The 27,443-nt window shown below is 30.9% G+C and overlaps 1 protein-coding gene across 2 annotated transcripts in view; it reads left to right on the top strand.

Moving 5' to 3' along the window:
- The first annotated feature begins 1,814 nt into the window (after positions 1 to 1,814).
- Positions 1,815 to 27,443, top strand: part of LOC119637171 (proline dehydrogenase 1, mitochondrial) — a 40,696-nt gene continuing 15,067 nt past the window's right edge. The window contains exons 1-5 of one of the 2 annotated variants that reach the window (XM_038033021.1): positions 1,815 to 1,960; positions 10,094 to 10,926; positions 23,585 to 23,706; positions 26,930 to 27,016; positions 27,132 to 27,313. In XM_038033021.1, coding sequence (XP_037888949.1) covers positions 10,333 to 10,926; positions 23,585 to 23,706; positions 26,930 to 27,016; positions 27,132 to 27,313 — 985 coding nt within the window. In that variant the 5' untranslated portion in view covers positions 1,815 to 1,960; positions 10,094 to 10,332. Of the gene's footprint in view, positions 1,961 to 10,093; positions 10,927 to 23,584; positions 23,707 to 24,128; positions 24,251 to 26,929; positions 27,017 to 27,131; positions 27,314 to 27,443 lie in introns of both variants that reach the window. The other variant, XM_038033019.1, reaches the window with a different exon arrangement.

The raw sequence follows: 27,443 nt of genomic DNA, 5'->3' as shown, positions 1-27,443 counted from the left end.
ATTTCATTAAAAGGTTTCCAAAGGGGTTCCAACTTTTATTTGTAATAGAATAATATGCGATATATATTTTCTCAAAGTTTGAAATGGATCGGGTTAAGGAATATTGGATCTTATGGGCACCTTACAGACCGCAATTTGAATTATTTTATGAGATTTGGTACATCGGCGTGGTTTGGATCAACACAAAGTAAGCGAACTGGCGGAAGGTATTTAATGGTGGACCACGGCCCACTGTATTCTTTTTACTTCTTTTATTATGTTATATTAAAAAAGAAAAAATCTTAATTAATTATTATTTTTAATTTTTGAGTATAGTCGATATTTGGGCTATTTATAGTCAATCAGTTTATATGAGTGGAGTGAATTATTTTCTGTACTAAATATGCTTCCTAGAGAGAAGCATAAATACATTAATTAATTCCATTTGCCTTTGACATCATGAATAGATTGTAATACTTCATAAAATCGCTTACCATTGGAAGAAACAAAATTCAAACTTTATTATTATTATAATAATTACTTTTCCGATTAATGAGATAAATTCTTAGAGGCAAAGACAAGAAACAAAAAGAGTCAATCTTTAAATGAAAGCTTAAAAAAAACAAAAAAGTTGCAAAAAAAGCTAATAAGAGAAAGTAAAAAACTTACTTAGTTAGATTAGTGAGATAGAAATATCATTTTTTTATGCTTTTATGAATAGGTAAACTAGTTGCAAATCGTCTTCATTTTCGTTGGTAAATTTATTTGCATAAACATTTTCCACCAACATCTACATCATATCTACAAGCATTAATTGATGCGCTTACCGGAGATGTAGCAAAAAAACGCAAAATGCTAAACAATTAATTCTTGTATGTAAAATGTGGTTGACGTGGTAGGCATTTAAAATTCGACTCAGAACTTGTTTTTTACATTTTCATTTTTATTAGAGCTGAGCAAACGCAAAACTGGATTTAAGCAAAAAGGAATAAAAATTGGATTTTACTTCCGACGCTTTATTTCCCTATATATGTATGCTATGAGCGAGAAATAACATGCAGTGGAGAGAACCGTTTTTAATAAATCAAATTGATTTCCCAACTAAATCCATATGTGTCATTGAATTTTTATATAGACAATAATTTATCCGCGCAGTTAACCATTCTGCCTCAAACACGTGAAATAAAACCGATGAAAGAGCGAAATAGTAAATAAAAGCGTAAGGGTAGGGTACGCGTTTGTACGAAAAAAAAAAAGAGCTTAGCAGTAATTCATCAAAACCTACTTAACTACATTTTCATGATTGCTTATGTGTATGATAAAAAAAAAAAAAAAAAATTGTAATTAAAGGAGCGAAAGAGAGAGAGAGGGAGGGAGGGAGAGAGAGAGAGAGAGAGAGAGATAGATGAGAATAAAAAAGAGCGAGAGAAGCAGAGGGAGAGAGAGAGAAAAGAAGCAAAGAGAATGTGATCCTATTTTTAAACCTTTCTTACATTTTTGTTGTTGTTAAGCTATAAATTGACGATCATTTGCCGCCGTAATGTTTGGTGAGAAGGAAAGAATTAAAATATTGTGCATCTAAAATTCAGCATCTCCGGATAACTATTGGATAACAAATATATTTTTCTGTGTTATTTAATTTCTGCTACATTCTGTTACGTATGTAATGTGGAGAAAATTCTCTTTAGTATTTTTTGCGCAGCCACTGAAATGTATGTATATATAGATATATAGGTATAATATATATATATATGCTATATTAGCCATAATTTAACTCAATTTTATGCGGTTCGTTTCAGTTCAGTTTCATTCAAACGGTCGTATCGTGTCAGTTCAGTTCAGTGTAGCCAGCAGTTTGTCGTGCACCGTTGAACGCGCGACGTGTGATTGTTCTCTTATTCTTCTTCCCCAGTGTGTGATATTCATATAGCAAGAAATAAAAGAAAAGATTTTCTTCTTATGACAAAATAAAACGGTTAAGGTATAAAACTAAAAAAATTGTAACCAAAATGTAGACTAGACAATATATATTTATATATATATATATATATATATATAAATATGTGTATATACATATACATATATACATATAGTGCTATAGAAGACAAACCACCACCATTAACACACCAACACATTTATAATTTCTGGATAATTGCGGGTGTGTGGAAATATATTAACCCATGTGTGGGAGAACTACTAGCAGCGGAAAATTCTTCATTTTCTAAAAAAAAGAAAAAAAATTACTTTCGTTTTAATCTGTAATTGAGCCGATTTAGAGAAATTTAGTTTTTTAATCAAGCCTTTAATTAAACACGAGGAACCCGTCTGTGTTGGTCGTTCACTTAACTTTGTTCAGCGCAAGCAAAATATTTATAAATAAGAAAATTAAAAAGAAAAATAAAATCACACAATTGATCCGCGCAAGCATAACGAGAATTATGATCTAATAATAAAAGTAGTGAAAAAATTTACTAAAAAAAAACCTCTACACCCGTAATCAAAAATCAATAAATGTGTTAAGCAGGCATGAAGAGAATGTCTATACGGAAAGCAAAAGATTAAAAAGGACTCATCTTCTTTTTTTTTCTTTTTCATATAATGTTATATAACCACTAGCAATCTGAAAAATATATAGAAGAAGAAAATAATATCATTGAAAAAAACATATATAAAATGAAAAACAAAAAAAAAATAAAATAAAATAAGAGGCGAGCAAATGAAAGCAAGCAAAAATAAGAGCACATATTGTTAAAGGAATTGAAGAAAAAGAAAAAAATAAAACGAGTACCAACACACAACTAAATGAAATTGAACGATTCATAAAAGACGGAGGCAAGGAGTGATTTTTTTTATTATTTTTTTTTTTTTTTCAATTTCATTCTTTTTCATGAACAGGGTGTTATGTGAGCATAAATTGGTACATGTGTGGATAAATAGGTACTTTTGTATATATGTACATGTGGACATGTGAGATACACTGCCTAGAAAATATGTAAATGCGTAATAATAACGCATATAATTTTTATATTTATTTTAATTTTTTTATTTTAATTGTGATCAATTTTAAAACTTGCTTTAAAGGTCGTTCATCTTGAAAATGAATATTAAACAAACATAAAAATATTTTTTTAAATAAGTTGCTCGAGTTTCGAAACAACAACAATTGATTTTCTGTATTATTATTTTCTTTTCTTAGACATAAACTTATGTAATTTGAATTTTGTTGTGGTTTCCATACAGATGGAGAGAGAGAGAGAGAGAGAGAGAGAGAGAGCGACAGCGAGCGAGTGAGAGAGAGAATTTTGTGAGAGCATTAGAGTAGAATGTGCACATGTATTTGATTTACTCTCAAAGTATAATAAATTCGGAAAGATTGAGAGAGAGAGAGAGAGAGAAAGATATGCTCTGCTTTTTTAATTTACATATTTGAGAAGTTGTTATTGTTTATGGTCAACGTGCTCTTATTTTTCAACAATGTCTAGACCTAATTTCTTATTCATTTACCTTGCTTGCATGGTCGCCATTAGAGAGTCGTAAAAGAAAGAAAGAAAAAAGATTGGACATAGATCGGTTATTTTTTCTTTTTTGCGTTAAACGTGCTAGAATATGGATATTTTTTCAAAGATCAATACCGTAAGCACGCGTTTCATAAGTAATGGCTTAGTATATTTAGAATTTTATAGGTTTTTTTTTTCTTTTAAGTTAGAAAAGACATATTATTGCAGAAATCCTTTTGGGATTTTGTTAAATCATTTTAGAGAATAAGAGATATCATTTTATATGCTTTTAAACATCTTAAGGCAAATTACTCAGAGTCTTTTTCTGTCAATATTATTATTATCACTGTCGGACATGAAATGTATGTGTATTAAAAAAGCATTTTTAAATCCATTAAAGAGGGCATATCGAATTTATCAAATGTTTTTTAAGCGTTGGGCGTCATTATCTCTTTCCTTTCCTTCACTATTTTCTGACCGTCGCCGTAGTACACGAATAGATGACATCCCCTAAATGAGTGTTCATATTTAAAAGAAAAAAAATCCATTCATAATCAGTGCTAATTTCTTCTGTTTGACTCTCTGTTGCTATTGTAGTAGAAAATTTTGTTCTAAATTTTTCCTTTTTGGTATTGTATCATCTTAAATTCTAAAAAACTTGGAAAAACTTACTCCAAAAAAGATCTATTTTTTAATATGTTTTGGAGCGTGACGCTCAGCCCTGAACTCTTACTTTATCTAGCAATTAAATATCAGTTTTCTTCTTTCAGATCTTATATCCGTAATTAATGAAAGCAATGGGGAATCGAAATTTATTGAAAACCTTTTCGTTTGTATTAAGAAAAGTTCAGTTCGATGGAAAACAACATCTCCCATCTTTCTTCTTATTGCCGATAAAACCCTTTACATACTTGTTAAAGGCGTACAGAAACTGCAAAGTAAACGTTAGTAACATAACGAGCCTTGCTGAAGTTGAATGAATTTTATATCAATTTGATGATTTTATAGAGATATTTCGTTATACAGACTCATTGTCTAAGCAGAAAGTTGTTGTACATGTATCTATGAGATACTATTTTTGTATAAACCATTTAACCATTCGATAATTGGTGCAGTTATTATTATTTTAAAGCTTTGGCTTAGATTTAAGGTTTGATTTTCTGTTTATATTTTCTAAAGAACCGCTTTTTTTTTTTTGAAGAACTAGTAAAACGATTTATAGTTTATTTAAATATTGTATGGTACGTCGCTTAATACGATTATTCAACGGCAACGGTTTTCAAAATGAGACACTAGACGGGAAGAGATGCAATAAAATGACCGGTTCGAATCATTTTCAAAAGCTTTAGTCGTTGGACCAAAAAATGTCGGTATAGGAAATTTTATCAAAAGATTATAATAAAAATGTTGTAAGTTGAACGCAACAATGCGAGTGGGACGGATGGGCAGACAAGCTTAGATTCTTTTCGAAATTCATTCGGTGGTTATCCAGTCTCAATTTCTACCGGGTGACAGAATCGTCTACGATAAGCGCTTAATCGCTTCTAAAAACATAGCAACACCGTTAAGCGGTTGCCATTTTTTAAACGAAAGAAGGCGTAAATTTTGCTTTTATTATTCTTTTAGTATTCTTCTCATAAATGCTCTGGAATGTCAAACCGTCTGCTAGTCCTTTACGTTTTGCATGTTGAGTTTACATATATGTTTTCCTACTGCTCCTTTCGTTTTTTTTTTTTTTTTGTTAATTGTATTGCAATTATATTATACCGTCTCTTCGTACGCCTCTAATAAAATCACTTATGCCAAAGCAAATATTTCGTGCGTGCGTGCGCGAGCGCGTTAAAGGGTGTCAACTTTGAATGGGTTTATTTCTTAAGCTTTTGTTAAAAAGTAAGAAGAAATAAGTATTTAAAAATTTATAAATTTTTGGATAATATATAAATTCTCACTTTTTTGCGCCGCTGCCATCTTGAAATTTCTTAAAATCATTTTGAGATATAAATGTACACACAATTCATAATATAACCTCTAAGCTGTTTATTCTAGTTAGTTTAACTTAGTTCTTTCCTTTAGTATCTTTCTGCGCTTTTTTTTTTTTATTTTTTTTATTTTACGTAGATTTCTCTCAGTGTGTGTAAAGGAGCTAAATAAAAAAAATTTTATACACATACATATATGTATTATATACATGCATAGGCATAAGTACATAAATATAAAACAGTTTTTATACATGATTTCATGTATGAATGCCGCCTCACCTTCGCTCTTAATGCAATATCTCTAGTAATTTAATGTATTTATATAATATATACTAACTTAAAAAAAAAAAAAACAATTCTCTATAACAAATCAATGACTACAAGGAGTCTACTTGGATGTTATGCAATAAACTTTTTGTTTTTGTTTTTTGTTCTTCTTCTCACTATGAAGAATAAGGCATTTTCACGCACATAATGGATGTTTCAGTTGGAAAAAATAATGTGGATTTGTGCGTTTAGCTATTTGAACTATTTAATAATCTTTCTCTCTCTCCCTCTGTCTCTCTCTCTCTCTCAGTCTCTTATTGAATTGTGAAAATAAATGTTGTGTAACATTTGAAAAGAGAAGACCGAATAGAGAGCGGCAGGAAGAGATTTTGAAGTGATGCAATGAGAGTGAGGAGGATTACATGCTTTATAAACAATTTGCAATAAAAATGTGTAGAAATGCTTTCCATAAAATGTTTTAACATTTAGCAGAGTGTTAATAAGTTTATCCTTGTTCAAATTTTCAATTCACATTCAAAATGTTTTCAGGCGTTAAGTGATTATTTATTTAATTTGTTTAAATTTCCCACTCAAGCGTTCGAAATTGATTAAAGATATTCATATATATTCGTATATATGTTCTTTTGATTGCCTGCAAAGCATTTAGTATCTTTTTCTGTTATTTATCATATGTAGATGGTCGTAGAAGAAAATCGATATCAATCAATGAAATCGAATAAGTATTTTTAAGGTTTTTTAATAAGTCATGGCCTAATTAGCGTATGGCCTATACCATATATTCAATATCAGTATTGTTTTGAATAACAAGAAAAGTCTCTAAATTGTTTACGACAAGGCGAATATGTAAAAATCCGAATTTTTTTGAGGGAACATTTAACAATAATATGCCGTTTAGATTAAATAAATGTTGGTCTGAAATTATGCCAATCAATATATTCAAATTGAAAATGGTTCACGATTTGATACTGATCAAGAATATATATACATTATAGGATTTTTGACGCTTCTTACTGGGCGTTGCAAACGTTTTGACAAACTGAGCATATCCCTCAATTTTGACAATTATTTTGTATTTTTTGTTTGAGGCAAAGGCTTCTTGTATAACACACTACATTAAGAAAGTAAGAAAATTGTTTTTCGTAACCAGTCTTCTATGATATATGATATAGTTTTTGATTTTCAATTTTTATACCCATTACCCAAGGCTTGTGACATTCAAAAGGATGCTCAATAAAATATATGTAATATTTATCTTGGCCATCATCAAATTCTAAGCCGATTTAAGCATGTCTGTCTGGCCGAGTGTCTAATGTGTGTGCTAAACATTTTCAAGGTCGCGAAAATGCAGCAATCGATTTAAGATTTGCAAAAGAATTGAAAACGATCTAAACTCTTCAAAAGAAACGCCTATGCGAGAAGTAGTGTAAACATCTTTGTCCACTTAATGTTATAGAGTATGAAACTTTATTTCTCTTCCCGTCTTTTTTTTTTAGCTGGTGATAAGTAAAATGGATTCGGTCACGACCGAGTATAAGTTTATTACTTGTTTTTTTTCTAAGAAATTATGATTTAAATCTCCCATTACATTACCTTACTTGCTGTTTCAATGATTAGTTATCTTTTTGAACTAAATATATCTAAATTTTCAGCTAATATGTACCATACAAGAAACTAAAAAAAAGGGAGAGATAGTTGAGTGAACGACTTAAGGTTCTTGAAAATTGACATAAGTAAATAGTTTTCTATGCTTATAGCTTATAGCTCTTCGATAATTGCCAATTGAACGTCGCATGTGATAAACTGAAACTCAAAAGTTATTAAATGATTTTAACGAATAAACATTGTGCAAGCAAAAATTATTAGAATGCATGCTAATGCTTGTGTGCAAGCAAACAGTCTAGAGTCCTTGCCAATACATTCAAAGGGACGATGGGGAAATCATTGTATATTTTTTGAAAACTTTTTTTTTTATTGAATTAATTGAAAATTTGAATCCTTTAAAAATCGGGGAAAATGTTCATTACTTAGAAAATTTCGTAAGTATTTCCCAAGCATGTAATGCAAGAAGCCCAATTGTGTTAAATAAGGCACTTCTGCGAAGTTACAACGTAACGTGCCGCCTGTTGATTTCTAACTTTATTAATCCCCTAGCATAAGTAGATATAAGGCGGAGAGCGTTTCGAAAGCTTTCAGTACGTTGGCTAAGATAAAACTTTTTGATGTTAATTAACAATTCGTCTAAAGAATTATAAATTCTCCCTCGATTTTCTCTGCCATTTGTGGCAACAGGTAAAATTCTAAATGTACAATTCTGTCTTCGACATATTCGCTAAAAGTGGCAGCTTTTATATATATTTGGGCATGAACCAGGTAATTTTATGGCCATGCGGTCGCGGTTTACTTTCAGTGACTATTTCTCTTTCATGATTTCTTTCTGACTGTTACCGTGTTACACGAATAGGGGACGTAATCCCTGAGTAATTGGTCATATATATATATATATATATAAATATATAAAATGATTACTTTTAAAAATTTATCAGGAAGTTATTTAAAAAAAAAATAATAATAAAACACACAAACATCTATAACACATTTCGAAACTTTAAATGCGCTTTTCCCAGAAGGACCTCTTTCCGAATTTTAAATCTCTTCATTCGAATTTTATACAATATCAAGATTTTTTAAAATTTAGAGTGTGTGCCGTAGAGTTTGTCAAATCAATTGATAGCTCTTGAGACTGGCGTTAGTGTGTGGAAATTTTTTGTGATATTTTCTTTTAGTACTTAAATGCGTGCTTACCAAACTCCTAAAATATTATTAAAGTTGTCTAAAATAATTTCTTTTTTAAAGAATTTTACAATGGCTTCCACCTTTAATTTTGTGACCGCTTTTCGCATCAAGGTCAAAATGCGGTTAAGTTGTTTTTCTAATCAGCGTATAAAAATCGATCATAATTTCTACAATTTTTATAAATTTCTTTATCGTTATTGATTACAAATTGAAAAAGTTTAATTTTGGATCAATCTAATATTCATACGTACACACTTACTAATAGGCGTAAAGAGGACAACTTTGCATTTTATACATACAATGAATGAATGATGAAATTTACATCTCCAATTTCTATTGCTATAGTAACATTTTACTTAAGAGTCACACGAGATGTGTTTGATTATTTTACTTAAGCACTCATTTTTATTAATAATAATGCCAAAGTTAAGTTTAATTGAAATCGTATTATTTGTTATTAATTAAATAATGTATAAAAGTTTGAGTGTAGATAAAATATGTGGTTTTCTTAAAAAAAAAAAAAAGAAAAAATTCTTTCTGAGGAGATTTGAAAACAATAAAACAAATCTCTATAGGAACGAGAGTGGCAAAGCGATTGGAAGAGTGAATGAAAGAAGAACCGATGCAGAGATATTATTGTACTCTTGTGGTAATTAATGGGTTGAAATGTAACGCAATGAAATGAAACGAAACAATAATAAAACAGAAAGGGAACAATATGGAAATAAGTTAGAAAGAGAATATTGAAGGAAATTTTTTTCTTATATATAATAGATATGACTGGTATCTAAGTGTCAAAGAAGGAAAAATATAAATATTGGTAATGAATATTCCAAAAAAAAAAAAATAAAAAAATAAATAAATAAATAAATAAATAAACAAAGTATAAACCGATTTTTATTTTAAATAAATGTAATAAAAATTACGATATAAACTAAGAAAAGACATGTATAAAAAAGCTCAAAGTTCGAAACAAAACGGAAATAAACAAAAAATTTTTTTTATAAGAGATTGAGAAAATTCGAATTTTCATTATTAGGAGAAAAAATTGATAATAAACGCTTTGATAAAATTTTTGAATGGATACGGCCTGCTTATATAAAAAGAAAGGATTTTAACGATTTTTTAAAACACGATGAAGTTGAATTGCTGTATAATGCGTACGGTTCTCTTGTGTTCCTAACAATGTTAATAAGTGAGAGTCTTCAAGTGCTCATCGGCGCACTTATTTCGAATATAAAAAATTCGGGGCAAATGGAAAAGCGTTTGTTGCGTTGGCGTTACCATTGAAAAAGAAATTGTTATGAAATCAGTTTAAAAATATTAAAAAAAAAAACAATATATGTATATTATGTATATATATATATATATATATTTATATTATGTATATATATATATATATATGTATATTATGTATATATATATATATATATATATATATATATATATATATATATATATATGTATATGTACATACATATATATATATTTGTTATTATATAAAAAACAAAAATTGTGCAATTTGTTTTTATATTCATTTCTTTCATTTCATTTCAGTGTCAGCTGCTGTAAAGAACATTTTGTAAAAAATCGTACAAAACGACACAAATTGAAAAGAACAATTAAACTTCTTTCGATTTCCCAAAGTGCGCGGCTGCGAAAGTATTTCAATATAGATTAGGATTGTTAAATGAACAAAATCTTCTCATAATTTTGTGTGTTTTAAATTATCCTGAGATCGTTGTAGCACCTATCAAATAATTTAAAAGAGCATACCCGAGCTGCGTGTGTGTGTAATGGCGTTTTTGCGTACCATTTGTGCTCAACGTTCAACAACAAACTTAGTTTATAGTTATAGCGGCAGTAGCAGCAACAGTAGCAGCCTTGGTGTCGGCGGTAAATATTATTATTTTATTGGTTCGAAGGTGCCGTCAAGCGTTCGCCAATTAAGTTATGATGCTTCTGACGATAATGATAATGAAAGCGAGTTAAAATCTACTTCGTCATCGTCGCGACGTCTTCATCATCATCGTCATCAATTGCAACAAAACCATAATCAATATTTTCAACCTCATCAGCAGAAGCAGCTTTTAGCTAAGGTCCTATTTGCGCCTGTATTCAATCACAGGCAGTTAGTGCACACCGATGCGGCTAAATCGCAAACTGTAACAGCTGCGACTATTGAAGAAGAGAAAGCAATCCCTAAGAAAGAAGCCCGCTTTCGGCCGCCAGCGCCAAAAATTCCAGAAAATCCTCAACGGGATCCGTTAGACGTTGGCTTCAATGACCCGCTTGCGGCATTCAAGAGCAAAACAACATGGGAGTTAGTACGCGCTTATGTTGTTTATATGATTTGTTCCTTTGAAAAGATTGTTGAGCATAATATGACGGTAAGTCGAGGAAATTATAAAATTATAAATCCTTTTAACTTTAGCTTAAATTTTGTTTTTTTTTTTTTTCGTAAAATCAAATCAAGTAATGTGAAAATGTCAATGGAAATAGCTTTGGTTATTATCTCTTTTATTCTGGCAAACCTCTGCTTTACCATTCAGAATTTTTTATACATTATTTAATTCATCTATTTTTTTTTTTTTTTGTTTTTAGCTTAGTTTTATTTTTGTATTTTGATTTGATAAATTCTGAGGCCGCTTTTTACATTTCTTTTCGCACATCCTTATGAAAGGAAATGAAGATTGATTTAAAAGAATGTCTTAGAAAATTATACATATGCTAATGCATTATCAATGCGATTGTACATACGTAATGCTACAGAAGTTTAAATTCAAGACGATATACAAACAATTAACGATCTCATGCAAAATATTGGAAGTAAAAATTTCAATCATCACAGATTGCTATCGTTTATATGTGCAAGGAAGGCATATTCAGATAAACATTCACCATCTGGATTATGTATGTAAGAATATCATTGTGTATTGTGGACCGATCTCTCTGTCAAAGTGTCATGTTGTGTTGTGTTGCTGGGAAGCATTCTATTTAAAATTAATATTTGTCTTAGTTCGGTAGTCAATAACGAGAACATTCGATTTTTTTATAGTGACGTTATGGTGTACTATTATCTTTCCCTTTTTCTAATGATATAGCCATGACAAACACATGTCCTAAATTTGCGAACTTTCATAGAAGGAACCCTTTTTCCATGCTATCAAAAATATCTGTGAAAAAATTGAGTTTAGCTGTGACAATTTCATATGCGGTGGAGTCAACGTACGGCTTTCTTATATTTGCGTTGAGCATCGAGAATATTGATGATAGATAATTCAACGATTCAACGATTCAACGATTATACATGTTCTTCCTTCTTATGAAGTTATGATGCCTTTCTCTTTACAATTTTAATCTTTCTTTCATTATAAATTTTTAATAAAGTTTCGAGGATCCAACAGAAAGAAGTTCTGAATACGTTCTCTTGATTTTTTTTTTTTAAGCACATGCGCCCTATTATCTTACTAGTTGTTTAAAGAGTATAAAAAAAAAATGAAAAAGTTCCCCAATAGCAAGGAAGAGTTAAAACTCAGCCGGTTTAATAAAGCGAAAAAAGTATATTTTAATTTTTTTTGTTAATTTTAAAAAGCTCAAGTAGTCTCAAGCAGATAAGCAAAGGATAATTAAAAGGTGATTAGGTTTAGCTATTGCAGAAGGAAAAAATTTATAGATTTTCCTAGATTTATAATTGAAAATTATACCAGAAAATTTTTCAATTATTTAATAAAAGAGACAAAGCGATGGCGAAAGAGATGAAGAAAAAGAGAAGTTATTACTATTGGAGAAAAGCTAAAACTGTAGAATTTCGCAATTAATACAATTCATGAATCATTTCAGAGAAAAACAACACTATAGCAAGAAAAAAACAAAAAAGAAAAAAAAAAAAAAGAGAGAGAGAGAGAGAGAGAGAGTTTTTGTTAATATAGAAAAAGGTTATAAATTTGTCGAAAACACACACCATGTGATTTTTTAAAGAAAATAATGATTTTTTTTTTCAATTTTATGACTGGTCTAACGACCCACTAAACTTGTGCAATGTACATATATATATATATATATATATATATATATATGCTCATGCATATATTTATGATTTTGTATATATACATATGAATGTGCGCTATTATTTATTTGTGTAGGCCATAAGTTTGTTCAGCCATAATTGCGTATAGAGAGAATTACACTCACACTGGCTTATAAAAGAGACAAGCCCCCAAAAATGAACCAACTGCTGTTAGTGAGGTTACTAATACATAAAATTAACAATTAAAGTTAAAGCCAAACGATAACACGAAGAAGGGTTAATTTATTTATTGTTTTAAATATGTACGTTTGTGCAGTGGTATACATATTACATACATACATATGTGTATTGCTATTGTATAAATAAATAAACGAGTAATATTATACATGTATTTACATGTCTAACCGTGAATTATATGTGGTTTGTGACGTTTTTCAATTTTTTTTTCCCGATTATTAGTCTAATAATGCTTACGTTGTTTTTTGTATCGCATGTATAAATAAATAAAAACATGTTTAATGACTTAACGTATTAATTACGTCGGCATAAATGTGTGTGAGGAGGGGTTTTTTTGGGTAAATATTTAAAATATTTCATGCGTTTATATTCATATTGTTGTTGTTTTTAAATAAGTTGTACATTTTTATGCGTTTTTTGTTTTCCTCCCTCTTTCCCTCTCTCTATCTCTCTCTCTATCTATCTATCTCTTTCTGTCACTCTCAATCTCTCTATGTCTTTCTTAAAGATCGTGATCACGATGGTAATGATGATTATGCGAGAAAACCGTACCAGTTTTGTGGTATTTTTACATAAATCAGTTTGCAAGTTATATAGAAATATATATACACATGGTTGGCTAGATATATCTGTATAGGAAGATTAAAATAATTTTGTTCAATGTTTTTTTCTTTTTAAGATTAATAAAAAGCGATATGGCCGCAATAAAGTTTATTATGAAAATATCAGTTTATTCATAATAGTGACCATCACTGGCTCTGAAATACGATTTTTGAATTTGACAACTGTTCCTGCATTTCTGTATTAGTTTCTATTATCCTTGTATGAATTAGCCAGGGATTTTTTCATGATCCATTATCCCCGACGTGCAATAAATGTTGGCGTTTAGTTTCACTTTACTAGTACACCAAAGGCCGGGCGTATGTTAATTTTGTCAGAAAGTTTGCAACCATCCTCAGAAAAAATCTTCAGAAATGACGAAATTTTCAATCGATTTAAGCATACGCATCCATTCGGCTGTTCGTCTGCGTAAAGCCTGTCATAAATATTCTTATGGTCGCAAACATCAAGATATCGTTAAAAACTGAAAGTTGAAACTCTTTCAGGTAGTATTGGTATTGAAAGTTGATCAAAGAAATTAAGAGGAAATCTCAGGTTTTCCGGATTTTTTTACTTTTGCTCATTTTCTTGTGTACCTTATGTGAGTCATTCTACAGTATTTATACAAAAATGGAAAAAATCATTCGTATATCGAAAATTAATTTTTTTTTGTTGGAGAAAGTAGCGAAGGTATAAGAGGTTCGATCAAAATCGTACGTAATCTTTTTTGTTTTTTTTTTCATTTTTAAAATATTTTAAATTTATACCTAAATACCTACACACACACACACACACACCTAAATACATATACATTTTTGGCCTTACGTGCCTTCTGAATTTTTTATAAAGATATGTAAGTATACAGTTGTGAAAATTTATCGATTTTTTCTGCTTGTGATTGGCACGTGTTCGTTATTTTTGGCAATTTCTTTATACAGAACGAAAAAAAAAACATGTTTTTACTTTGTTTGTTAAAATGTCAAAAAGCTAAGAGCATTTCATTGGCATTAGAACAGACTGTTGGTCTTGTGAATTCTATAATTATCTATTGTTGTGCAAATTGTTTTTATAAATCATATTGTTTTTAAATATATTAGTGAGTTTGTTTGTTACTTTTTCGGTTTTTGCGACTTATTCTTAATCCCTTGAGATATGGATATATGCATATTGATTAAAATATATATTATAATAGTGATTTTTAAGCATATCTTGCATACAGATCCGAAGTAAAATCATTCTGTGTGGCTCATCGCGTTCGAAGCGTTCGCAATCGACCGCCAAATGTAAAATTGTTGAATACATTTTCTTGGGTTCGAGAGTAATCAAGTTTTATTAAAACGCCTAGTATATAACTTTTTTGCTTTTCTTGCCCGAAATCCTATGCAAAACTCATTGTAGAAATGAGCTAATGATGCAAATTGCATATTACATTAACGAATGTTAAAATGACCTCATAAGAATGCATTTGTATTCATCTCGGTACATTCAGATTTTGCCGAAGAATGAACGGTGTAGTAGCTTCTTATTGTGGACAAAAGAATACTTCCTTTTCGGAAGTAGTAAGCGGTTTTTTTTTAACTTTGGGCGGGGATGTATGTAGCACTTAAACTAATTTAGGATAAATGTACCCTTTATTATATCGATCGATTCTATTATTATTTTCTGAATCGTTTGGGTTGAAGGACGAACCCTCTTGAAAACGAATTGACCGATGGGCAAATTTTTTCAAAAATCTTCCACCCATACAATCGTGTTTTATATAAGTATGTGACAGAAAAGTGTAATTTTTAATATTTTGGCATGAAAACCGGTTCTTAATAATTGCCTGATAAAAAATGATCGAATTCGTACTTAGTAGATCTATTTTGTGGAAGCCGTCTATTAAAAAGCTTCTCACGAAATATAGGCAAAAAATTATGAAAAAAATAAGCGAAGAATAATAAGAGAAATTAATTTACTAAATTAGGAGCATGTTGTTCGTTCCGACTTGAGACCAATCCTATGTAAAGGTTCTGATAAGGAGTATGCCTTTCCATAGAAATATGGTGTAATCTCTTTAGCATTTTATCACCAAAATAAATCTCAAACTATATTAGGCGTCATGGCGTAGGATCGACCTGCTTTGACTATAATATTTTCGCTTAAATTTAATTGCAATATATATATATATACATATATATATACATATATATATATATGTGTTTAGGTATAATTGGTATTCACTTTAGTAACGATATCAGGTTCAAGGGATTTTTTCATTTGCAAATAATAAAAAATCGTAGTTTTTAGTCGGGCGAAGTAGATATTTAATTACGGCATTTTTCTTCTACTTCAAGGGCCTTTTTCACTAATTTTTATTTTGATTTTTAAATTATTTTAGAGAATACGTATACGCGCCTTTGAAGAATAATATATATAAATCTGACAGATGATATATATCAGATCTATTCATCTGTATGTAACGCCTCAAAAGTATGCAACAAAAGTGTACATACTCTAGACTACCGTACTATTCTAAATTCATAAATCCGTTAGTCTATTTATATGGATGTCATTTAGGCTTAGGGCCTGAAAAATTTAGGCTTTAAAGTGAAAATTTAAATATTATATATAGTTCTTATGGTTGGCTTGCTTACGACCAATAGCTAATAATGGGTTATAAAATATCTTACGACATTTATATAAATATTGATTTAAAACATGCAGCGAATACATTTTAACGCCTTTAAAAATGCAGTCGAAAAATATTTGTGATTACTCGAATAACACTTTTGATGATTGATGCGTAGTAAATACTCCCCATTAACTTGCATCCTATAGCATACTTTCGTTCGTGTATGTAGGACAGATAGACTGACGGATAAACAACATGCGGTCGGCAAATAAGCGGTATATATATACACTGTAGGGGGTAACTAATACATATTTTTACAAACATTTGCAAATCCTTGTACATCCCACGTGTTATGGCTGTGATGATTAATCTTCTCAGGACGTTTGAACTTTGAAGTAAAAGATTTCCTATGCTTCATCAATACGCAAGTTTATTGTTTTTTTATGAACATATTCTGGTAGGTTCCTGGCAGGTGCATCGTTTAAGTTTTTTAAACGCAACATTGTATTGACACCGAAGTTAAAATCAGAACTGATTCCAACTTTTTACTCAAGTTTTTTTATGAGGACTTTGCAGTGTTTTTAAATCAAGCTGTGTACGGAAACGTCACTTCGCTTAATATAGTTGTTCTTATAATGACTTTTCAAAATAAGGCGTTGTAAGGGAAGTGATGGAAAAAGTGGTCTTTAGGTTTAGGTTAAACACAAACAAACAAGACGGACGGATGGACAGGCAAGCTTAGATCGTTTCAAAAAGCGACGCCATACCAAACGATATAATAAGCTGTCGAGGGATATAAAAAAGGTCATTCTTCCACGCAATATGTAAATTTGCTGAGTATATAGATATGGAAATGTTAGTTTGTTTGTCCACTCTAAAGAAATATTATTGTATGAATATTTCGTAAAAACCTATTCTTTGTTTGCCTATTGAGTGAGTTATGAAGGAAGATATGAAAAAAGATGGTCTGTTTCGTGTTTTTCATAAAGTGTCTATGAACATATATATGTTAAATTATTTTACAACGATCTTTAGTTCATTTTTTCATACATAACATATTATAATTAGGTTGAATTTTTGTAATGAAACCTTTCTTTCATATCTGTTTGTGTGTATAAGAAGTCACTTGACAAAAGGGGAGAATAATTTATGAGAAACTTCCCCGAGCAGGCAAGTGCGGGATTTCGATTGATCGTGTTTGCAATGTTTACAAGAAAATGAGAGATTTCTACTTACTTATAGTAGATGTTGACGGGTAAACAAAACCTTGTCAAGGCGAATGCATACACCAAGTGTATATAGTAACCGGAATTTATTATGTTGAAGACTCTCGTGAAAGATATTAAAGTTTTCTATTTCTCTGTACATTAATAGGTATTTTGTTGACTCCCTGAGATCTTCCCCCGGCAATTAAGTAATTTTGATATACTTAGGGTATATAATTTTATATATATTCATATATATTTATATAATAATTTTGTTTAACTTTTCGCGAAATGCTTGATCCAACAAAGTATAATAGCGCGGACGCATGAATGGATATAACACAGGCAGGCATTCGAAGATGTCCAGGATATGATGTTAGATGATTTATCACGGTTGTCTGTTCGATCTTCATCGCTTAAGAACGCTTATAAATATAAGTGATTAGTGCTTTAAGGAGTAAATGAATTTTTCAAGATTCGTAACATTGTTATTGATATTCTTGGCATCAAGAGAACGTGCCATCGAATTAAGTCATTATTATGCGGCTGTGCTTGGCTTTTTAACTAAAAAAAAAAAAAAGAAAAAAAAAAGAAGAACTAACTGCCTTCTCCGTTCTTCATCTACTGCCGAAGGGATGCCTTACCACACTTAAAAGTGTGCTCGCTTAAAAGTCTCAAAGCTCTACTTCGTTCAAATAGTTTACGAAAAATTTACGAAAGACTGTGTCAACCATTCACTAAAACATTCGTATGGGTATCATGTGAAGATAAAAAAAATGCATTTGCTGAGAGGGTTTAAATTTGACTTAAAGCTATACTTCTTTCAGCAATTTGGATCCAATCATTGTACGACTTACTTTTGGGTCGACGCAAGAAATTTTGATGACCAAACAATTTTCATTCAATATTCATTGTAATGTGTAATTTTTAACAATTCCGGTTACATTCTACACAAAATTTACATATTATATATATAGCTCTCTTAATTGTTCATAATTAAGCTCGTAGTAAACACAGCTGGTATTTACTACAGTTTCATTGTTTCAGTAAGCTTCGAGTAGTATATTTGTGTGTTTAAAATATATGCGCTCTCATATATAGAAAATCGAATAATTTTGCGTAAGAATAAAAAAAATGTAATTATGTTACTTTTAAATTACTATAAATGGTATTAGTTGCCCTATTATGAGTGATTACTTCTCCAAGAAGATTCCTCTGAACAAGTGTGTTTGTTAGTAATTAGTTTTTTAAATATATTATGTTAGGGATTCTTCAATGTGTGCATAAAATGTGCATTTGCATGTCTATCGAATTTTCACCCATAATGTTTATAGATGTATGTCTGGTTGTGGGCGAAATTCTCCCACAGTTTCAAATTGTTTTCAAATTTTATTGAATACTATTCAAGTACAATTCAATGACAATGACGACAAGGTAATGACAAAAAAATATGTCTACATACATATTCACGGTCTTTACAAACTAGCAGTTGTCATGAGTGAAAGACAAAAAAAAAATATTTTTTTTTTTTTTGTGTTTTAACGGCCACCATAGAAGTGCCCATTAAGTGTGCCAAACGCTTGAAAGACATTAAAAAAAATGCACCAACAAATAGCGCATAAAAACTAGACGAGATATTCCCAATCACCTCACACATAGTTTACCGGTTTAAGTATGTCAAACTCTTTGCCTGCCTATAATAGTAATTGCAACAATAATATATAGATTTCGAAGGCTCTATGCATAGAATGTAAAAATTAATCTTTAAATCAATTTTTTCAAAGACTGCAAGAAACGACGGCTAGTCCTTCATTAATTTTTTTTATAATTAAAACTTCAGATAATTTATTTATTAGGGATGGAGACTTGTGAGTCTGTTTCTGGGTGTGTGTATTTGTGTGTGTCTTCGTGAAACTGAAAACATGAATCTTTTTGACTTATGGACCTTTAAAGATCTTTAGCTGAGGCAAAAACTCGGTACGTTTTGGCTATATTCAGTAAAGTGCTTGATTTTCTTCAACCTTCGCTAACGCCCATAGTAAAAAGAGAAAAGAAATGACAACAACGGAAAAGGTCGAAAATTTCAAAATATTTTCATTAAAAATTTCGAAAATGATCGATCGGCTGACGTGTGGCTCTTGGCAGTGTAATCGATTATAAAAAAAAAAAATAAATAAGAAACGTTATAAGTGGGCCACAGTTCACCATTAAGTGCCCTACACCACTGTCGCGACACTCATGCAATGACTTTTCAAAATGAGACGTTGTAGGAGAAGTGTTTGCAAAAGTGGTTCATTGCGACGCATTTTTAGTAGTGTTCGTACTTGGACTAAATTTCATCAAAATATATCAAAAATTGCGGCCTGTAGGTTCAACACGACAAAACAAGATGCATGGACGGGCAGGCAAGCTTAAGCCGTTTCCTCATTCGATCGGTACAATAAAGGTTGGCTCGCGCTTAAATCCTTCTGGGTGTTGCATATACTCGCACTAACTTAATATACCCTTTTTTCATAGGTATGGTACGGTAAGACAATGTTTATCCTTGTTTAAGCAGTTCTTATTTGTGTTTTTGAGTTTTTATGTGTGTGTGTGTGTGTGTGCATTTTTATCGCGTGTGTGTGTGTGTGTGTGTCTCGTTTTTAGTATTTCAAAAGGTAGTCATCAGAAAATGCTGCCAAGTCCGATTGTTAAGTCCTGCAAATCACAGAAGAAAAAAAAGTTTCTTCTAATTTGCTATAATCTCTAGCACGTTGCTCAAAACACGGGTATTGATCAATTCAAAGTTCTGGACCGATTTGATTGCCACCACCCGTCTATTATTCTATTACGCCCTAAAACGTTCATTGCAACGTAAAATTTAGGACGGGAAACTAAAACTTTGCATAAACATTCTTATATGACTGTTACGAATTAACTCTGAACAAGGGACACGTTTAATAGCCAGAAAAAAGGAGATGCAAGAAAGCAAACAATAGCTGATATTGCTTCAAAAATTAGCAGAAACATTTGCGGGAACCATTTAAAATATGTCAACGAGATTTGTGATCCGGTTAAAAACACCTTCGCATACACAATGTAAGAGTAAGAAAGAAAAAAGGAGAGAGAGAGAGAGAGAGAGAGAGAGAAAAAGAGGAAGAAAGATGTAGACATGAAACCTGGCACTAATGTTTCGTAAAGCCACTTAAAAAACCAGCAATATATGTCAGATTGATTAAGATTGCTATGCTGTGCATGGCATTCGCCCAAAGCGAAGTGTAACTTTTTTTGAGATGATTCGCATTGATTTCAATCGATTTGAGGCACATTTTGTAAATAATAAATATTTTATAAATACTATTTTTTTAAGTAAATAAACATCGATTGCTCACGGTAAGCGGGTCAGTGTGATGCGAGAATATATGCGCAATTCATAGGAAGATGAAATAATGCATAATCGGCAGAAACTTTTCTCTTTTTTTTTTACAATGAAGCATCTTTTGTTTTCGCCCTTTTGTTTTAAATTTCAAAACGTCTCACTCAAATTTCTATTGCTCGCTCATTTTTGTTAAACCCATTTTTCAATGGAAATACAAGTACATTAGTAATTTAGATCCGTAACTTGACACAAATTTGATGCGTTCAATGTTATATTGAGTTAAATATGAACTCTGTCAGCATCAAAAAAGTTGTTTGACAAAAGAACTAACGAAGAACATGAAAATCGAAAATTAAACAATGAAATCATTATAATTTCAGTTATTTAGATTTGTTGTATAACTGAATGCATATATGTTTACTCGTGTTCACATTCGTTAGCCAGTGGAGAGAGAGAGAGAGAGAGAGAGAGAGAGATACCTGAAATATATATATATACTTATTAGAGCTAATTGCGATAACATAAAAGAGTTATATTCGATTTATGCTGATTTGTGGCTTTTATTTTAAACCAACATATAGAAAATAATCATAATAACCGGTGTATTAACTGGCGAGATATTCTAGATAGCGATTTAGCAGAAAGGGAAAGGGAAAGACAAAGAGGAAGTGAGCAAGTGAGTGAGTGAGTGAGAGAGTAATTGAGTGAGTAAGAGAGAGAGAGAGAGAGAGAGAGTGCAAGAGAGAGAGGCTGACTGACTTACTGACTGACTGATTGGGACAATTTTTCATGGAAATTTCATAATAAAAGCCAAATATTTATATAACGTTTTTTATTATAGATTTTTTTAGTTTTCTTTTTCGTGTATTAGTTTGGAGTATCCTTAAAATAATTTTCAATTTCTTCCTAAGCCGAGAGAGAGACAGGTTTAACCACAAATCGAGCACAAGTGGAATAATCGGAAGGAAGAAAATCGAAAATGTTTACACTTTTATTTCAATAGGCGTTTTAACACGTTCTTCAAAAGTATTTTCTCCGAAAAATGGGGTGGAATTCATTTAGCTGAACATTAGCTTTCGCAGGGGACTCCAAACGTGAAAATCAGATTTTTTATACGTGATTAGCGGGTAAACGATGTAAAAAAATTATAATCAGTGAAGGCCGACCCTCAGATAACCTAAACCATTTCACCCAATACTATATTTTATTTATATTCGTAATAATAATATTCCATAAAAATGGATCATTATTTTGCATAAAATACTAAAATTGAGCTTTTATTATCACGGAAAGGCTCATTTTTCATGAGCATTTTTTATTTTTATTCTTGAGATCAGCAAAACCCATCTACGTAGTCGAAATATGGTACGAATCATTTCTATGCCAAATTATTATTGTGGTCCAATTCTTATTGCGAAGTCTTAAAAATTAGATCGTTTTGCCATATAAAAATTCAACTTTCATATGAACTATTATAAACGAAGTCGCTTAAAACATTCCATTCCAAATCCCTTTCGCAATTCAAATTTTTAACAACAATATTTAATATCGAAATATTATTACTCTGCGAGTTTTGCGAGAGAAATTTGGAAAATTATAAATTTTTTATTAATGTAACGAAGGATAAGGTGGTCGTAAAAATGGTGCTATACCAAAAGCCCGCAAACTACAAGACAAACAACAGACCAACAGACATGCTTTGATTAATTTAGAAAATGATTTTGAAACGATCGTTATAATCAAAGATGGTTTTACCTTAAAGCTCTTCCTACAATTTGGTTATCATGGATTTTAATTCACTACTACTTCAATACACAACAAGAACATAGCAACAAAATTCTTATTTTTCCATATGAAAACGCTTTCCTTTTGTGAGGACTTCGTATGAGAAAGAAAAAAAAAAAAAAAAAAACGAAAGAAAGAGGAGAATAGTACCACATTCATTGTAATAAAGAAACGTCAAGTAAAAAAATGTTTCCATACGATAGCGCTCAATTTTTGTGAGGACTTCGTATTTTTTGCATAGAGAAGGAAACAAACAACGAAAGAAAGATGAGAACAATATCACATGCATTGTGATGAAGAAACGTGAAGTAAACTTCTTTTCTTTTCTTTTTATGCCTTTCGCGGAACAAGTAAAATTACTAGAATGGGATACAGTCCACCATTAAACGCCCTACACTGCTTCGTTTAACCACTTTTCAAAATAAGGTTTCATATGGAAAACGATCGATAAAGTGTGTATACCAAATTTTACCAAAATATCCCATCCCCCCGACCTTTGGATTCAACACACGAAGACAAGACGGACAGACAGGCAGACTGGCATACAAGTATAATGAAAAATGGATCTATATCAGGTTCTTCTGGGTGCTGCTTACATCCTGCCAAATTCAATGCACCCTTATACCGTTGTAGTGTTGTAGCGTATGATAATAATATGAAATCAAATTGCTTTGACAAATTACTTGTTGTTAATTCTTTTTTCATAAATGTTTATTTCTAATTTATATAATTATGAAGATTTAATTTAATTTACGCACGCACAAACACACGCTACAAATTCATAGTCACTTTATATACGTATATTATATATTGCTGGCTGGCTGGCTCGCTAACTGGCATATCTGCAACAAACAATCGCATTGTTGTATAAGCTTATGTTATATATTCAAAGACATTCGATTTCGTTAAATATTTGCGAAAAATTCTGATGGAAATATTTTAGTTTTTATTTAAATAATTCATAATTTATTGTTGTATAGATACTTATTGAATTGTTGTTTAACAAAAGTATGATTTGCTTTTTGCAAAGAGAAAAAAAAAAAAAAATTAATAATAAGTAAAATTTATTTAGAGAAACGATTTCAAAATTTTTCGTATTTACTTTTTGCTTAAATTTAAAAAAAAAAAAAAAAAATGAAAATAAAAAATAAAACCACAAAAAAAAATAAAACCTTTAAAAAAAAAAAAAAAAAAAAAAAAAAAACATAAAAATTGACAGCTCATGAAATTGGCAAATCGTGTATTGGGAAATAAATTGTTTACAGTCCTCATGAAGGCAACATTCTATGGACACTTTGTGGCCGGGGAGGATCAAATCAAAATCATACCGACCCTTGAAAGGTAATTAAACGATTTAAACAAATTATTAATGCCGTTTTTTTCTTCTTTTTTTTTTTATTTTTGTATTTTTTCCCTTTTCTTTTCTGTTCTTTTATTTTCTTCTTAATTTATATGATAATGATGATGATGGCTTCTGTAAAACAAAACAACAAAAAAAACAAATTATTTAAATATAAATACTCATCACATACATCCTGCACCAAATAAATATTCGATTGATTGATTGATTGATTGATTGATACCTGCACAACGCTGCAAATATATCGTTTTTACATGCGTTTACAAATCGTGGGGTTGCTTTCTTACCTTAAACACGTCCTCTATCTTTTGCTCTACTCTCCTACCTAATAAATAAAAATAATCTAAAATCAATTTCGATAAAATAAAAAATGAAAACAAACAAACACGAAATGCAACAAAAGCTGTTGAAAATTGCTAAAGCTGTTTTGGGTGATAAACTGTTCGAAATGTTAATGAAATCCACATTTTATGGTCATTTTGTTGCCGGCGAGGATCGTTGGAAGATTATACCAACGCTTGAGAGGTTTCATTTATTTTCAAATTTCTGTTTTTTTTTTTTTTTTTATTTGCTTACTACGTTTCGAACTGAATTAACCCAGAAAATTCAGTTGGAATGTGTGATAATAAACGTTTGCATGACCCAATGGCATGTTCTTCACATCCGCTCCCATTTATCCTCACTCTCATTTCAAAAAAAAAAAAAAAAAAAAAAAACCAATAAAAAATAAAAGAGTGTTAAACAAAATTTGCAAAGAAATAAATTCGTTTTCTCCAACCTTCTAACAAAAACTATTGGCAACATACCCACTTACAAATTAAACGTTTAGGCCATAAATTGATTTTGTAGCTCAAATCAAAATTTATTGTCATCTTTTATTATTGTAAAATAATTTACTTTTCACCGTATTTTCGTTCAGGTGTCATTTAAATAATCTTTTATTGCAATTTTCCATCAAAATCATTGTAATAATTGTTTCGAGCTCTATAAAAACATTCAATATATAATATAATATATACGCACAGTGCATTATTGGATTCATAAGACATTTTAGCAAAGACGTGAACCAACATTATATTCATAAATAAAAATACGGAAAAATAATGATACGGTTCCCTTTCTATTCACTATAAATTGATAAAGATTCGTCCCTGGATAGGTTATCGTATATCGTATATTTTGTAACTTATTAGTTGGATAACACACTGTATTTACATGCTTGGCCTTTCTTTTTGAAATTTTTCGATAAGTTTTGTCGACAAGTTTTAAATGCATGCATTATTTTAATGCAATAAGGTAATAAGCACTTTCATTATGAAAGATAGTAAGTTTTCATTCGAATTTTTCTGTGTAGAAAATTAATTATTTTCGAAAAACCCGACGACCAAAATAAAAAGAAATGTAAGTGATAATCAGAAATCATGTATATCATCGATTAAACAAAGGATTTGAATTTTTTGTAAAATATTTTGTTCATAGCGAAAAATTCCTCAGACACCCATAATACACGTAGGCAAACGCGTACGCGTGTGTATGTCTAAACATACACACGTACGTATGTATATGCATACATACATATGTATTGCATATTCTAGAAAATTTAATTACACGAGAATCCGCCCCTTATCTAGTTAAGATAGTCTATAAAAATTTGCAAGATATAACTCTGCATTATAATGCAGACAATGGCACAACGGAGAATACAGGTTTACCGCAAGGGGTGCTATAAGGAGCTATCCCGTGTCCCCATCCTATGGAATCTCATACATGACGGGCCGCTTAATATGGAACTTCCGAGAAGCGCGAATTTGTTAGGTTATGACCTCGTTGCAAATGATAGCTTAAGTCGGATAAATACGTGACTGTACAAGCACAAGCTAAAACTGGCCGCAGAAAAAAGTGAAGCGATACGGGTGGCGAACCGAAGAGCATCCTGACTGCCGGATATAGAACCCGATAGGTATCCTGTTGAATTTAGTATTAATTTCAGACAGCTCGGAGTAGAGTTAGATATTAAGTTAGCATTTGTGGAACATATAGAGAAGCTTCCGGATAAAGCGTTGCCTTAGGCAAAATGATCTCAAACATCAGCGGGCCTAAGCAGGACAGGCGAAAACTCATACGCAGCATAGCCTACGCACAGAGAAATAATTGCGAAAGTATATATCGGATACGAAGGTTAGAAACAGTTCAAAGACTTTGTACGCTGAGAATTATATCAGCCTAACGAAAGGCTTCAACGTCAGCTGCAGCAGCCTTGGCGAGCATGTTATCCATCGAGCTGCTACTTAAGGAGTAGCTCTATGTCCGCAACGTGAAACAGGAACAGTGGAAGAAGTTAAAGCAGCGGTTCGACAGGGTTTGTTAAAGGAACGGCAACAACAGCACAAAAGGAACGCGGAACGAAAACACGGACAAGTCAATTTCTTTCTAATTGAAGCGGAAGTTTCATCTTAATTCTTCTTCTTCTTTTTCTTCTGTTTGGGTTGATCATACGTACTTGAGAACTAGGCTTTCCAGATCTCCGCAAGTGGAAATCATACCATCTAACCTATAAACTTATGTATACGTGCATACATACATACATAATTAAATAACTGCAGAAATATTTTATTCCATTGGCAAAAATTTACAAAATGATTTTTTCACACTTAAGAGAGATAATAAAGTCATTGCAATGATGTAATTGAAGACAAAGGGCTTTGCAAGACCTCGGACATTTTCATCGCAGAGGTTTTCGATGCTTAACAAGCGCCGGCGAATATATACGAAGATGTTATATATATTTAGAACGAAAAACTGGAGCATTGTTGTACTCTTCTCCCGCCCGCTTTATCTCTTTTTTGTCTTTCTCCCTCTTTCTCTCTCTCTCTATCTGTCTATATATATATATATTTTTTTTTTTCCAAAGTTCATGTTTTTGCTAAATATCTTAACATTTCATTATTTTTCCAATCATCTTATCTAAATATAATAAATTCGTCAGAAATTGGCCCTTGAATCATTTCAAAATTTGTCATACAATCATCAGTTACTTTTGTTGAATATTCAGTATATAACTCAAATGGATTTTTATTTACTTTTTAATTTTTTTGATTAATCCTCATTTAACATTTCTTTTAAATATTTTATAAAAGGTAAACAATTATGTTTTTAATAATGTTTGTTTTTTTTTTTTTTTAAATCTTTTCGACAATTTTCTAGACTCCGTTCATTTGGTGTTAAACCAATTCTTGATTACTCGGTGGAAGAGGATATTTCTCAAGAGGAAGCCGAGAAGCGCGAAGTTGAGTAAGTAATTTTTTTAAAATAATTTTCCAAAAATATCACAGTTTGTTAGTTTTAAAAATTTCTAAATTTGCTTTGTTTTCTTTTTGCCCACCCTCCGCCTCCCGCTTTCTTACAGAGCTTCGACTTCAACTTCGAGTTTTGTAAATAAAGAAGATGCGTTGCCTCAATATCAAGTCGATAAAACCTTTGCCGATCGTCGTTATAAAGTCAATAGCGCCCGTACATATTTCTACTTGAATGAGGCCACTTGTGAGCGAAATATGGAAGTTTTCATTAAATGCTTGGAAGCAGTTGCAGGTAAATGCAATGAAATTTCTTTGATTGGAATAATAATTATAACAAAAAAAAGAAAAAAAAATTTTTGTTATTAAAAGAAAAAAAAAAAAAAATAGTAGAAAAATGTTTTGCATGCGAGAGTTTCAATTTT

This window comes from Glossina fuscipes, unplaced genomic scaffold (assembly GCF_014805625.2).
Source record: "Glossina fuscipes isolate IAEA_lab_2018 unplaced genomic scaffold, Yale_Gfus_2 43, whole genome shotgun sequence".
Classification (NCBI taxonomy): Eukaryota; Metazoa; Arthropoda; class Insecta; order Diptera; family Glossinidae; genus Glossina; species Glossina fuscipes.
This window is presented reverse-complemented; position numbering and strand designations above follow the sequence as displayed.